The following is a 16,120-nucleotide window of genomic DNA, read 5'->3' as shown; positions in this document are numbered from 1 at the left end:
CTACCTGATGAGACTAATTGCAGGCACAGAAACAGACAAATCTCAGGTGCACAACTCCAAATTATTAATTATATATAAATGCAATACAATTTTGCAATCAATAGAGGTTTTAGCATAATCATGGCCAAGGTTATGGGCCTACCCACCATATCCAGGTAACCTCTTTCGGGTAGGTCACTAACATACTAGGGTTCAAATCCAGAGCGCAGGACCCCCCAAAACTGGCCCAGCCAAGCTGCCCCAGGGCACCGCCACAGTAAGAAAAGTGCAGTGTAAAGAGATAGTTAAGAGCAGCCACAGCTGCATATAAAGAATGAAAATAAAAAAGTGAAGTACATATATAATAAACACACAGTGAAGGGTTAAAATGTGTTATAAAGGAAAATGTGTTATACTGCTGTGCCCTGAAACAGATCAACCAATGCAATCCAGGGGGACCCACGCCCCAAAAAAGAACCAATGTTGCACTACAGTATATAACTGTAATATACAATCTATATTTGCTGTTAGGGTTTTCAGTTATCTGTATATTTAACAACTATAATCTGGACTCATAGAAAATAGCGCCACTTATCATCTGTTCCCCCCTCCTCTGCAGCCAAGAAAATGCCGAAATCGGACGCCCAGAACCCAACTCACGCCGCCCGCAACAGGGGTGTAAATATCCAGGGCTCGGACCAGCAGCCTAGAAGCGGCTGCTGCAGCAATTGATACCAGGAGGACGAGCCCCCTGCAGTATATGTTTTATACACAGATTATTGTGGACACTGTTTAGGATGCTGCCTCCTGTTTTTTTTCTACAGCTGGTGCAAATTTGTTTGGCTTACTATTACTACTATTATTATTATTATAATTATTTTCATTTTATCACAGTGTTAAAAAATAAGAAACCACAAAATAGTAAAAAAAAAAACAAAAACAAAAAAAACAACCCAACCTACTCCATCTCCAAAACGCAACACAAAGCGGTAATGTTTAGCTATTCTAGCGTGATGGCGCGGTAGAGGAAATGACGTATTCTAATGCTTTTCGTTGAGCATGTCCGGTTGACTGTTAATAATCCGCAGCCCCGACCTTCAAGTCTTCAAAACACACAGGAACGTCCGACCCGAACTTTGTGTTCCTTGCTCCATCCCTGCTTTAAGAATACATCTCTGGAGCAGTGTTTTACCAACGCGTCTGCATGTGGCGGAACTTTGGACAGTTGAGGAGCGAATAGACTCTCACGCACTAATGAGGTTTCTATGGAGCTAATACGATGTGCACATTTTTTTTTTTTTGTATCTCTACTACAGTATGTGTTCGATCTTCACCAGTCAGAAGACTTAATACATCTCAGCACTTCTTGCTACCTTGATGTGATTGGCCTACCCCATCCTTTGCAGAAGAACAAAGCACTGTGTTGAACTGTTGCACTTTATCCTTCATACATTTCTGTTTATCCCAAAAACACTGATTTGTAGCCCCCTAACGTGTACATGATTCCAGAAACAACCTCAGCACAGCGATAGAACATGCTCTGAACATAACTTTTGTATTTGCACCTTCAGATGATGTTTTACTTGAATCATAAAAAAAAAAAAAAAAAAAGTATTGATTTTTTAATGTAACATTAAAGCAAAGTCAATCATCAGTTTGTTTTGCTTGAGTGACTTGCTGAGCACGAGGTCCGGTGTTTACATCTGTATAAGAGTTAAGCTACAGGGCCGGTAAGGCTTCTTCCAACGTGCCCTCTGCTCCAGGACACACAACTTCCGCTCCTGGTTTTCCCGTATTTTTTGGGCCCATGCAGTAAACAGGGCTGAATTAAGTGTTGCCCTGTTTTTGGCAGCAACCTTTCTTTTCCTAGTTGCTGAGCTGAAGTAACCCCGGGACTCCTTCTGTTACCTAAAGCCGTATCCGGGTGCAACTTACTGATCATAAGAGCCAAGTCTGGCCGCACAGGAGCCTCCATTTGTTTTTTTTTGGAGCGAATCGGACGCACTTGGTCCTTTCGGCTTTAGGTGATGGAAAAAGGTGCCGGAATATGAAGAACGGGCCATGAGTGGGGGGCTGCTCAAGACTGTACAACCCCCGTTAACATGAAATCTATTCAGCTCCAGTTGATTTAATTTTGAAAATCAATTGGGAAAATAGGGGGGAGTTGTGAGCCGGGGGGGGGAGTGGGACCTGTTTGAACGTATGGCGTACCAGTGATTGCCACCCAGTGCGCTGGGACTTTAAGTCTGCCCAGGTGTTCGGCTGGTGGCGCCACTAGAATTTGGACATGATGAATTGGTGAAATGTATTGACAGAAATAAGTTAAATATATGCAATGAGAATTATGTATGAAATACATTTTAATCAAATAAATAGCTGATATTTAACATGTTTTCTAATCTTTTATTTGTAACGATAAATTAAAAGTGTATATGTACTAGCAATGCTATAACAATTTCCAAATGCAGTCGGATCTCATGGGTTTTTATTTTAGCAAATTTCCTCGCGAGTCGCGGCTTGCGTACACCACTTAGAGCAATTTACAAGTGGTTCCGGAGTACTACGTATCTTGGTGGCTCCACAATTACAGTTACTGGGTGACAACGTGGCGCTGGCATGCAGAGGGAGCACCCTGTGGGCGTGTAGACAAAGTTGCAGGTTGGCGTATGCATAAATCCATCCAGTTTCAGTCTTATTTCCTGCAGCAAGGATGGGGCCGGTGCTAAGCAGATAAGAGATGGCGGGGTCTCTCGCATGGGGGGGGGGGGGGGTGAAGCTGTCGTAGTCACGCACATACGTTCTACTCGGAACACAGGCGGATGTTTGCATGGATTTTGGATCGCTGGAAGCAGCTAGAGTTGTGATCACTTTACATGCTCAGGATCAGGCCCTTTAATACTAAGTCTCTAATTAAACACTATTGCAGTGATCGGGGAACAGGGGTAAATTACCCCACATGGGGTAAAAATGAAATTCATGGGGGTAATGGACAGCCGGGCATGCGTATGAATCATTCTATAATATAGAATGATTCATATGCATGCCGGCTGTGCCGCAGGGAGGCTCTAAGCCGGACGCCCGCTGAGATGTTATTACCAGCGGGCGCCCAGCTCCTTCCCTGCAGCGCCGCGTTAGCCGGAGGCTGGAGTTCTCTTCTGAACTCCAACTTCCGGCTCTCTCCATGCGCACTATGGGAGAGACGTCATGACGTGTCTCCCATAGTTCCGAGGAGCAGCCGGGCGGACAGGACGGCGGCGGATGCAGGAGCGGGGATTAAGGTAAATGTTTTTCTTGTACAAGCGGCACTACAGGGGCACTACTAGATGATTTCCTTCCTTTCAAATCAAGGGGGTAACATCGGCATATCTAAATATATTCTGGGGTAAAATGTAAAAAAGTTCCCTGACCCCTGCTGTATTGTATATATGATTTCTAGACCAATATGGAGCCCATGCCTGCCCCTTCTAATGTATGCTGACAGTGGGTTTGTTTAATATGAAGTGCTAGCTAGGTAACGCACATGAACCAGTGTGACAAAACTCAAATGAAGAATGCGTTTCATCTAGCTTGCTGCGATCTCTCATGGGGGAACCTAGTTTTAGATTGGATCCTATATAGTACACTAGTCATTATACAGTAGAGCTAAAATAAACATTGCTGTAGTTTTTTTTTGTCTGCTGGTCCACTCTGTGTGCAGCTGTTTAGCTAATAATCGCGCCAACAATCATTCCACATTCAAAGTTCGTCAGATCACTTAATTTACCCATTATTTCTGGATTGATACACTATATTAATCTTTGCATGCCATCACCCTTCTGTTCTACATATTCAGCATCCTACATCAGCATCACCTGTGGAATTGCTACTTTGCATAAAATATATTCTCCAGTGAAAATAATTCAATATAGCAGACCAACAAATACAAAATATTCCGTTGCAATAGGAACACTTCATCCCAAATAGAATACCTAAACAGCATGAGAAAACTTTTTTTTTTTTTTTTTATAGTGACAGTCCCAACCGTTTCATCCAAAAATTCCAGACTTCATCAGGGGGATCCATTATTGATGTTGGATTGCATAGTGCCCTTGGTATATAATAGATATTGTTGTATCATTCATACTCTCTCTGCCTGCGTGGCCAAGAACCCCTATACACCAGGATATTCCTGATCACGGCATCACAACACACACAGCATAGATATGTAGTATAAATATATCTGTATCTCTCTATATATACCCACACAAAACACTCACGGAAGAGGTAAGAACAGCACCCACATTAGTTGACATTTTTTTTATTGCATCTCTAACTGCACTTTATATATACTGGTCAACATTAAAACCACTGATAGGTGAAGTGATTAACATGGATTATCTCGTTACAATAGCACCTGTCAAGGTGTGGGAGCTGGAAGCATCTGAGCGACTTTAACAAGGGCACACAGCGCATTGCAGCTTGCTGTGTATGGGGCTGCAAAGCCACAAACCGGTCTAAGTGCCCATGCTGACATCTGTCCCCTGCCGAAAACACCTACAATGAATTGGCCCGAAGAACAATGGAGGATGATCTGGTCTATTGAATCACATTTTCTTTTACGTTGTGTGGACGGCCGGGTGCATGTGCGTTGTTTGCCTGGCAAAAAGATGGCATCAGGGTGCACTATGGGAAGAAGGCAAGCCGGTGGAGGCCGTGTGATGCTCTGGGCAGTGTTCTGCTGGGAAATCTTGGGTCCTGGCATTGACATGTAACACCTACCTAAACATTGTTGCAGACCAAGCACACCCCTTCCTTGCAGAGGTATTTCCTGATGGTTTTGGCCTCATTCAGCAGGATACTGCTCCCTGCCACACTGCAACCATTGTTCAGGAATGGTTTGAGGAACATGACAAGGAGTTCAAGGTGTTGACTTGGCCTCCAAATTTCCCAGAACTGAATCCGGTCGAGCATCTGTGGGATGTTCTGGAATACAAGTCCAAGCCATGGAGGCCCCATCTAGCAACTTAAAAGATCTGCTGCTAATGTCTTTGTGTCAGATAGCACAGGAAACCTTCAGAGGTCTTGTGGAGTCCAGACCTCAACGGGTTCCACGCTGTTTTGGCGTACAAGGGGGACCCAATGTTATAGCTGACCTGTGTATATCTATAATAGTCCCATCCCTCCTTCCGCTTTGTTATTCTGCTTCCCTGCTCTGCCACCTCCTCCCCACTGTGCTCCACTCTCGTGAACTCTGTCCCAACTAACCCCTCTCCGCTCCAGCTCCCATACTTACCCTGTTCAGGCAGTGGGATCTCCCCCGCCTGTTGGGGCGCGCATTGAGAAAACGAGAGAGACCTTCGCAAATTATTATATACAGTACCGTGCAAAAGTTTTAGACCGGTGTGGAAAAAATGCTGCAAAGTAAGAATGCTTTCAAAAATAGAAGTGTTAATAGTTTATTTTTATCAATTAACAAAATGCAAAGTGAATGAAAAAGAGAAATCTAAATCAAATCAATGTTTTGGTGTGACCAAAACAGCATCAATTCTTCTAAGTACACTTGCACAAAATCAAGGATGTTGTAGGATTATAGTCAGGTGTATGATTAACCAATCATACCAGACAGGTGATAATGATCATCATTTTCATATGTAGGTTGCAGCTGTGCAGGAAGCTTAAAACTGGGTGAGGAACAGCCTCTGCTACAACGGTGAGGTTGTGGAAGGCCGTTGTATGTCACAGGTCATACACCATGGCAAGACTGAGAACAGCAACAAGACACAAGGTAGTTATACTGCATCAGCAAGGTCTCTCCCAGGCAAAGATTTCAAAGCAGACTGGGGTTTCACAATGTGCTGTTCAAGCTTTTTTGAAGAAGCACAAAGAAACTGGCAACGTTGAGAACCGCAGACGCAGTGGTCGGCCAAGGAAACTTAGTGCATCAGATGAAAGACACATCATGCTTACTACGAAATCGGAAGATGTCCAGCAGTGCCATCAGCTCAGAACTGGCAGAAACCAGTGGGACCCAGGTACACCCATCTACTGTTTGGAGAAGTCTGGCCATAAGTGGTCTTCATGGGAGAATTGTGGCCAAAAAGCCATACCTTCAACGTGAAAACAAGGCCAAGCGACTCAACTCTGCACGAAACATAGGAACTGGGGTGCAGAAAAATGGCAGCAGGTGTCCTGGGCTGATGAGTCAAAATGTGAAATATTTGGCTGTAACAGAAGGCAGTTTGTTTGCCGAAGGGCTGGAGAGCGGTACAATAATGAGTGTCTGCAGGCAACAGTGAAGCATGGTGGAGGTTCCTTGCACGTTTGGGGCTGCATTTCAGCAAATGGAGTTGGAGATTTGGTCAGGATTAATGGTGTCCTCAATGCTGAGAAATACAGCCAGGTACTTATCTATCATGCAATACCATCAGGGAGGCATCTGATTGGCTCCAAATGTATTCTGCAGCAGGACAACGACCCCAAACATACTGCCAATGTCATTAAGAACTATCTTCAATGTAAAGAATAACAAGGAGTCCTGGAAGTGATGATATAGCCCCCACAGAGCCCTGATCTCAACATCATCGAGTCTATCTGGGATTACATGAAGAGACATAAGGATTTGAGCAAGCCTACATCCACAGAAGATCTGTGGTTAGTTCTCCAAGATGTTTGGAAAAACCTCCCTGCCAAGTTCCATCAAAAACTGTGTGCAAGTGTACCAAGAATTGATGCTGTTTTGAAGGCAAAGGGTGGTCACACCAAATATTGATCTGATTTATATTTCTCCTGTTCATTCACTTTGCATTTTGTTAATTGATAAAAATAAACAATTAACACTTATTTTTTAAAGCATTCTTTACTTTGCAGCATTTTTTCCTCACCCGCCTAAAACTTTTGCACAGTACTGTAGATATCTTGGTCTAATGAGTAACATAGAAGCTGTCATTTATGTTACTAAAGTTGGACACAGTCGATCCTCAACTGTGCGCAAGAGACTGTTTAAATGCAAGTAAAGGCTTGTGTCCATAGCCGAATAGTTATAGAAAGTAATAGCTTATGTCCACATGATCTGATGAATTGTTATATATTTAAAAAAACAAGTTAATTTACAATCTACTCATAATAAACGTATTTATTTTTATAGAGGGCACCTTCCACGTGACGCAATTATTATACATAAATACAAAATATTAGAGTCAAATTGTAGAACATAAAGGTATACCCTTCCATAGAAAAGTTAATCCCTGTTATAAAAACAGACTACAAAAGCTAATGTCTTATCTGTAGAGGACGTTGGTTCCTATAATGTACCCTCATACAGATGTCAGGCTCAGAGAGGGTCTCTTCAGGCGGATCACGCGGCTGGTTGCTGGTCTTTCTGACGCTGAGGCTGTAGAGTTACATTGGCTTCCATCTGTACTATTCTGCAGGTCTGGCTCCATCTGACCGGCAGCAGGCGAGGGTGTAGGCCTGGAAACAGATTCCTCTGACCTTGGCTGTGCGCTACTTGACCTCTTTAGAGTTATTTTCTTTGCAGCCCCTGGTTTGGCCTCCTGAATACAGCCTTTAACCAAGTTCTTTATTCTTATATGTGTATTTGTAGACGGGCCAGAAAATCGAATGGGCTTTGGACCGGCCTTGGGCGTCACACTGGTTTCCTCCTCGTCTTCTGTGAAGTCTATCAATCTCCTACAATGGGAAATAGATTGCAGTCATATATTCATGAACTGTATGATAATAAAAAGTGTGTATATATACACACACACACACAAACATCCCCCCACTCCACCCTCGTCTCCATACTGCAGCCCCACCCTCTGTCCCGCCTCCATCCTCACTCCTGAAGAATAGTGTTAAGGAAAATACTTCAGCCTCCACATACACACTTACTCCAACGTTGGCATATATTTAATATCTGGCCCGACCTTATCTTTGGAAATCAAAGGAGGGGGAGGGGGGGGGGGCTGGAGGTGCGCCGTTCCACCTGCTGCCAGTGTCCATCAGCGCCACACGGGGGGCTCCAAACCGGACGCCAGCTGAGATTTTATTACCAGTGGGCCCCAGGCTCCATCCCTGCAGCGCCACAGTAGCTGGAGTTCTCTCCTGAAACACAGGTGTGCTAGTGGCATTTGAATGCTGTTGCAGGGGCGTGCATGAATTAGCCACTGCAATGCCATACGCCGCTTGTGCTTGCAATGCGTGCGATGAGGTTAGCAATTCCCGAGTAAGGGCAGACCTTGTGCAAGTGTGTTAGGCTGCGATGGTACTCACTGTTACCGATGGATTCGCAGACTTGCTAAGTAGTACGGATGTGTGTAAGGTAAAGTGGGCGTCCTTATGTTAGGCTGCGTCTGGCATTGCGATCACAGCCATTAGCATATTTTCCCAGCGAGACAGCAGGTGCAGGGTTACTGGCCCCTGATGAACTACTGAAAGATTCCTCAAGACAAAATGATGTGACTTTTTTTTTTCACAGTACGGTCCAATTATTACTGATTGCTACATAGGTGTGCTTATATGTATACAAAAATAAAATAAATATACATTTAATCGTGGGTGTGTCAGTCTGATGTGCATCTCTCATTACAGACAGCAGGTCTACTGCATACTGTAGCAAAGTGCTGCTGTCTATCAAAGGAATTGTTGCCTTAATATACATACATAATTATAGGTGCACTCAATCATTTCCTAGTAATATGTATTATGACATACTTAGTACATTTGAGTAAAATACATTATACATAGAGAAGAAAAAGTTACATGGGTGCTATAAGCATTTCTACGAGGGTTGTCCAAAAAGTAATGCCTAAATGCTCATAACTCTGAAATAATATGCAACATTTATTTGAAACTTTGTCAGTTTGTACTTTAATATGTCTGCTAACTATATATGTAGTTTTGTTTAGGTAGTCCAAGAAATACCATGGAATCCAAGATGAAACAAAGAGCCGTCATTGAATTTCTGGAAAAAGAAGGCTGCAGTGCTACAGAATTCCACAGAAGACTGAATAAAGTGTATGGTGAGCTTACAATTGACTATAGCAATGTCAGAAGGTGAATAAAGCGTTTTCAATTGGGAGAATCGTCCATGTGCGACAAACCTCGTGGTGGCAGACCATCAACTGCAGTGTCAGCAGAGAACCGACACAAAGTCGATGCCATGATTCAGAAAGACCATTGTGTGACCATCAGAGATATCAGTGATGAACTGGAATGTAGCCATGGCACTGTAGAAACACTAATCAATGATTTGGGATATCATAAAGTGTGTGCTAAATGGGTTCCAAAGCAATTAACCAGGGATCATAAGGCCCAGAGGGTGGAAGTGTGCAATGACCTTTTGATCAACTTTGAAGCCAATCCTGAGACGTTTTTGGAAAATGTCATTACAGGAGATGAGACCTGGGTATTCCTTTATGACCCAGAAACAAAGGCCCAATCAAAGCAATGGAAACACCCATGTTCACCTAGGCCAAAAAAGTTTAAATCACAGCGATCCGTAAACAAAATCATGGCCACATTCTTCTGGGATTGCCGAGGTGTTATTCTCATCGATTACTTCGAACAAAACCAATGAATCAACAGTGATCGACACATTACACTTAAGAAGCTGAAAGCTATCCGCAAAAAGGTCAACAATTCGACTGTCAAATGTCATCTTACACCACGACAATGCCAGACCTCACACTTCGATGGCAATATCTGCGACCATTGCCAAAATGGGGGGGGGGCGCAATAATGCCACATCCACCACACAGTCCTGATTTGCCCCCTTCTGACTTTCATCTGTTTGGCCCTCTCAAATACTGTCTCTGGGGTCAACATTTTGTAGACATAAGAGGTTGATAAAAACGCCGTACGTTCCTGGGTCAAACACCAACCACTGGAATTTTTCCAAAGTGGATTCACAGCTCGGGTTGAGAGGTGGAGAAAATGTTTGAGGGCAGATAGTATCAGAATGACTCTAATCAAAAGATTCACTAAGACTTCAAATTTTACTGCAAATTTTCAAATCTGTATAATAAAATTTGAGTTTTGAGCATTTAGCATTACTTTTTGAACAGCCCTCGTATTACTCGTACAGCGAGAGACACGAATCGCACCAAAAGGTGAAGAAGCACAGTCCCCGCTATTTGCGAGCATCAGGTTCTAGGTACATACTCTAAAAGTGTTCTGTTACTTGGAAAAGAGGGGAGGGCTGGCGAAAACCCCTACTGTATAAATGTGTTACGGGGACAAGATTATATTTTAGAGCTGAGAGTTGGCATTTTACACCCTTTTCCTGGTCTTATGTGAAATGACTTTAGGACGTTAATTCTGTACCGTCTCCGCACTGGGGCCATATTCTCTGCGTCTCCTTCTATTGGGCGTTCTTCAAGGGTCCAACACTCAATTAGTTCCTGAGGAACCCTCCAGTAGCTGAATCCTGCACAACAAAAAGCTTTGTCTATTATCTCATCAGGAAGAGCAAAACACGTACACTGCCTCTCATAAACCTAGCCTCAAATACACCTGGCGGCGCGAGCATCTTTTTTTGCTCCGAAAATACATGTTAGTCACAATCGGATACGATAATCAGCTTCACAAGTCTGCACTGATTCACGTGATATATGACACATATCTGCAAGTCTGTATACGAAGCACAACAGTACCAGGCGTGTAAAAAAGCAGCGGCCGCTACATCTATTTGTACAGATTCAGACTCCATAGCACACAGATATACAAGTTTCACATATTATTTATTACCAGTTATTTATACAGCGCACACATATTCCGCAGCGCTTTACATATCACATTACGCAGCACAGTCTTGTGAAGCTGTTTCTCATATCCAATTGCAACTAAGATACATTTTAAGGCGAAAATTAGAGTTATGGTAAACCTACCTAGATAACTCCTTTTCTTCCAGGTCCACAGGGATACCATGGGGATATTGTGGTTGGAGAGATCCAGGCACCATACAGTTAAAGCTTCAGCTCCCAGGATGCCTCGTGTCCTTCTCCATATATATAACCCACTCCTAGCCACAGGCATTCAGTTTTGTTAACAAGCCTCAAGGCAGGAGAAGGAAGAGCAATCGTACACCAGAAACACACTTACACAAGATGAGGGAATCTGTGACCGAAAGCAAAAAATTACCCATGCAGCCAGGTGCGCCAGGGTGGGTGCCCTGTGGACCTCGAAGAAAAGGAGTTATCTAGGTAGGGTCTACCATAACTCTAATTTTCTTCTTCACAGTCCATAGGGATCCACAGGGATCCCATGGGGATGTCCTAAAGCAGTTCCCCTAGGGTGGGTGATGCTCCTGAGCAGAAAGGAGAACTTGTCGCCCAAAGGAAGCATTCTGAGAGGCAACAGTATCAAAGGCATAGAACCTAAGAAAAGTGTGGACAGTAGACCACGTGGCTGCCTTACACAACTGTTCAGCATTGGCACCATGACTAAATGCCCACAATGGCCCTACATACAGAGTAGAGTGTGCTGTCACCGTGCTTGGGACAGGGAGATCAGCCTGTATGTACACCTGAGAGATAGTCATGCCTCGCCATCTTGCCAAAGTCTGCTTGTTAGCTGGCCATCCTCGTTTGTGAAAACCATATAATACAAAATGAGCATCTGATTTTAGAGTTTGTGCGCTCCACATAAATACGGAGAGCGCAAACTACATCCAGGGAGGCTTTACCTAAAGAAAGTTCTGGAGCCTGAAAAGCTAGAACTACAATTTCGTCATTCACATGAAAACGGGACACTACCTTAGGAAGGTAACCCTCCCTAGTACGAAGAACAGCTTCACCCTGGTGAAAAATCTAAATTGGGGAGCGACAAGAAAGCGCTGCTAAATCAGAGATTCTGCGTGCAGAAGAGATAGGAGGGGAGAAAAAGTGTACTTTTGAAATGGTTGACAGCGAAGACAGAGTCCAGGGGTTCAAATGGGGGAGCTTGTAGCCCCTTAAGAACCAACGACAAATCCCACGGTGCTACTGTTGAAACAAAAGGAGGCTGAACTTGCAGAACTCCCTAAAAAAATTCTAATATCTGGTAATGAGCCAATCTTCCTCTGGATCCAGACCTGCACTTTCAAAGTAGCCAGGCGGAGAAAAGCCAGTACCCTGAAAACCTTAGGATCATACTTTCTGTGGGCACACCACTGACCAAAAGAATACCAAACCCTGTAACAGATGCGGGCAGAGGCAGGCTTTCGTGCCCTAAGCATCGTCTGAATTACAGAACTGGAAAAAACTTTTGCGCTTAAGATGGAAGATTCAAGAGCCGCGCCGTCAAAGCCAGACGAGTTAAGTCCAGATGCCGGCAGGGACCCTACCACAGAAGGGGATATGGACTGTCTATGGATAGATTCTGTATGTCGGTGAACCAGTGACGCCTGGGCCAAGCTGGAGCCAACAGTATTACTGTTCCGCCTTCCTGCTTGAATTTCCTAATAACTCTTGGGAGGGAAATCGGAGGAAAGAGATATGCCAGCTTGAAGTCCCATCTTACTGCCAAGTGCATCCACAAAGGCTTCTGATACGTCTCTGAACCTGGACCCGTACCTGGAGACCTTGTGGTTGTGACGTGATGCCATGAGATCTACTTCTGGTAGACCCCATTTGTTTACCAGAAGCTGAAGCACTCCCGGGTTGAAGAGACCACTCTCCGGCGTGTATGTTCTGGCGACTTAGGAAGTCTGCTTCCCAATTGAGTACACCCGGTATTAATATTTCTGAGATGGCCGGAAGATGACGTTCTGCCCAAATCAGAATCCTTATCACTTCCTTCATGGCTGCATAACATCTTGTGCCTCCCTGATGATTGAGGTAGGCCACAATAGTGGCGTTGTTGGACTGGATCTGAACTGTCCTGCCCTGGACCAGGCTCTGTACCCTGACAAGTGCTTTGTATACTGCTCACAGTTCCAGAATGTTTATGGGCAGATGACTTTCTTGATTTGTCCATCTTCCCTGAAAGGTGTAATGACCTGTCACTGGCCCCGATCCGCGAAGACTGGCGTTTGTGGTGAGAAGCACCCAATTTGCAATCCAGAATGGGCGCCCTTTGTTCAGATGATCCTTACTTAGCCACCACAGTAGGGAGTGACGCACCTCTGGAGTGAGAAGGATCCTCTGGGACGTTATTAGATGACACTGTCCTTTTCACCTGGAGAGGATCAATTTTTGCTAAGGCCTTGGAATGGAACTGAGCATACCCAAACATGTCGAAGGTGGATACCATTGATCCCAGGACTTGCATCGCTAACAGAATGGATACCCTTCGTTTGTCTAGCAGCTTGTGTATTCGCAATGATAGAACAGCAATCTTGTTCTCTGGCAGAAACACCCTTTGTGCCCGAGAATCAGGATGAGTTCCCAGATGTACCATTTGCTGCGTTGGAGAAAGGGATGATTTCTTCCAATTAATGATCCAGCCGTGCTTTTGTAGGCAGGATATGGTCAGTTGAAGATGGTATTGTAAAACCACCAGAGTCTGTGCCAATATCAGAAGGTCATCCAGGTATGGTAGTATTCTGACTCCCCGACGCCTGAGATAGGCCGTCATGACCGCCATTATTTTGGTAAATACCCTGGTAGATAGGCCAAAGGATAGTGACTGAAATTGGTAATGTTGATGAAGGACCGTAAGAATTGTTGGTGGGATGGCATAATAGGAACATGCAGATATGCATCCTGAATGTCCAGGGAAACCATATAATCCCCAGGCTCCATTGCCAGAACTTGGCCGGAGAGTTTCCATACAAAACTTGGGTATATGGATAAACCTGTCAATGGTTTTTAGATTCAGAATAGGGCGATGAGCCCCATTCGGTTTCTGAATCAAGAATAGATATGAATAATAACCCCTTCCCTGTTTCAACACAGGAACTGGGATTATTACCCCCGCTTGCAGCAGGGAGTGAATGGCTTTCTGAAGGGCCAAAACCACCACATCTGATGGAGAATCTGTGCAAAAAAACTTCTGGGGAGGATGCCTCCTGAATGTGAGGGCATACCCCTGAGAGACCACTTCTTGGACCCAGACATCTGTTGTTGTCGGACGCCAGTAATCTGCAAACTGAAACAGTCGGCCTCCCACCCTGGGATCCCCCAGGAGGTCGACTGCCCCATCAGGCCGAAGGTTTGTCATCCGGTTTAGAAGTTAACGTCTAGCCGGCCCAGACCTCTTAGTTTGTCACCTTGTAGTCCTGCGAAAACTAGACGGTGTAGAGGAAGACTGTTCCCTTGCTCGTCCCAAAGGATGGAAGGACTGAAAAGTAGCCTGCCTAGACTTTATTGTAGCCGTAAATGGCGGACCTGCTGACTTTAAAGCCACCAGAGTAGCTATTATTTTATCTAACTCTGCTCCAAAAAGTACTTTCCCATAGAAAGGTAAGACTTCCATAGCCTTCTTTGATCCTGTATCTGCTATCCAGGATCTTAACCAAAGTGCCCAGCGTGCCACTACTGAAGCTGCTGATGCCTTAGAAGCTAAATTCCAGCATCTATTGCAGCTTCTCCCAGATAGGAAGCCGCTTCCCGTATATGGGAGATATACATCATCTGTTCTCTGGTAGAATTTGGTAGAGTGTCTTCCAATACCCCAATCCATTCTTAGAATTTGACGTCAGATAAGAACCACTTGGCCCATCTAGTTTGCCCCTTCTTCAACAGCTTTGGTACCCAGGCTCCATTGCTGCTAGCAAGCTCAGCTGAGACCCGCCGGAATCACCAGCCCTGTTACTGGTGTTGCGGCCTGGCGGAGGTAGATGGAGTTGAAATATATGTGTCTTAATTCAGAAACTTAGTACTGCTAACCCAAAAAACAGGATTTTGTTACTTAACGATAAATCCCTTTCTCAGATTCCACAGGGGACACTGGAGCTCAAAACAGTGGGGTATAGACGGTGGTAGAGTAGAGCCTGGCACTTTAAATAATTTAGAAGTGTGACTGGCTCCTCCCCCTCAATGCCCTATCAGCACCAGTTTAAGAAACTGAGCCGGAGAGGAGACGGAGGACAACAGGAAAATGAGGAGAAGTCCACAGAATGGTCCAAGACTGACTGAAGCAGAACAGAGGAACACACTGCATGGAACACAGGCAGTCACACAACCAGAGAATGAACCAAACAAACGGCAGGTAAGCAGCACTGGGTGGGCGTCCAATGTCCCCTGTGGAATCGGAGACAGTGATTTATCGATAAGTACCAAAATCCTGTTTTCTCCTTCTTCTACTAGGGGACACTAGAGCTCAAGACAGTGGGGACGTCCCAAAGCTAACCTCCTGGGTGGGAAGCGCTGAGAACTTGCCGACCCCGTGGCCAACCGAAACAGGGACTGAATGGAAAAGCAAAAGCTGAGGATCAAGAACACAGGATCATGATCAGAATCCTTGCCGAACAGCTACAGAAAATTCCACGACATACAACGTAAGTCGAAAGGAATGGGAAGCCACTATATAGTGGACAACAGCAGGTGAGATTTGTCAGAACACTGTAATCTCAGCCGAAAACAGACCAACCCGTACAGTTGGTAGCAGTGAGCTCCAACAAGAAAACCATACCAGAGGTTAAAACAGGAAGGTGCAACAGTCGCAGACAATAGAATCCCAGCACTGCTGGGCATAAACAAATTTTATATATATGTATACAGACATAGATTCAGAGCTGATCCTGTCCACAGACTTCTCTTACAAAGAGTATACATGAAGGCCAAAGCCAAATACCGAACAGTCGACCAGGACCATTCTTGAAGTACAACTAATAAGGGGGGTTTTCAACCAGCGGAAGAACGTAGAAGTCTCCAAAGAGTGGAGATGCCACTGAACCCATTATGAAACAGAAAGATAACACAGCAACTGTAGCCCTCCAGCGAGTCCAGGCGAAGACCAGCATCCACTTTGCCTGGAAAAACAATAAACCTCCGGCAACAACGGAAAAGAAAACCACAGCAGAAAAACTCCAAACAACAGACGACTTACAACGTAATGGAAGCGTGTAGACAGTACCAGCTTCTGGCCCTAGCATAATATGAAACCAACCGGGATACCCTTTCCTAATATTACTTCAACCTCTTCTAGTGTTGATCTACAAAGGTTTATATGTAAGCTTACAGTAAAGAAATTCTTTATTAATAAAAGCAAAATGGAAAATATATCAGAGGAGATCGACGGA

At 44.5% G+C, this 16,120-nt stretch overlaps 2 protein-coding genes across 8 annotated transcripts in view; one reads left to right on the top strand and one right to left on the bottom strand.

Annotated features, from left to right (window-relative positions):
* LOC148454274 (ras-related protein Rab-5B-like) overlaps window positions 1-2,366 on the top strand; it is a 42,039-nt gene extending 39,673 nt beyond the window's left edge. For both annotated transcript variants that reach the window (XM_088461109.1, XM_088461110.1), the window contains exon 6: window positions 599-2,366. In XM_088461109.1, coding sequence (XP_088317235.1) covers window positions 599-711 — 113 coding nt within the window. In that variant the 3' untranslated portion in view covers window positions 712-2,366. The remainder of the gene's footprint in view (window positions 1-598) is intronic.
* A 4,709-nt stretch (window positions 2,367-7,075) lies between these two features.
* The window catches only part of KCTD18 (potassium channel tetramerization domain containing 18), a 34,678-nt gene continuing 25,633 nt past the window's right edge, over window positions 7,076-16,120 (bottom strand). For 5 of the 6 annotated variants that reach the window (XM_088461100.1, XM_088461097.1, XM_088461096.1 and 2 more), the window contains exons 6-7: window positions 10,282-10,384; window positions 7,076-7,647 (exon numbers count right to left, since the gene is read on the bottom strand). In XM_088461100.1, coding sequence (XP_088317226.1) covers window positions 7,272-7,647; window positions 10,282-10,384 — 479 coding nt within the window. In that variant the 3' untranslated portion in view covers window positions 7,076-7,271. The remainder of the gene's footprint in view (window positions 7,648-10,281; window positions 10,385-16,120) is intronic. The other variant, XM_088461101.1, reaches the window with a different exon arrangement.

The sequence above is a fragment of the Taudactylus pleione genome, unplaced genomic scaffold (genome assembly GCF_031769625.1).
Source record: "Taudactylus pleione unplaced genomic scaffold, aTauple2 ptg001017l, whole genome shotgun sequence".
Taxonomy (NCBI): Eukaryota; Metazoa; Chordata; class Amphibia; order Anura; family Myobatrachidae; genus Taudactylus; species Taudactylus pleione.
Note: the sequence above shows the minus strand (reverse complement) of the source record. Positions and strands in the feature narration are given on the sequence as shown.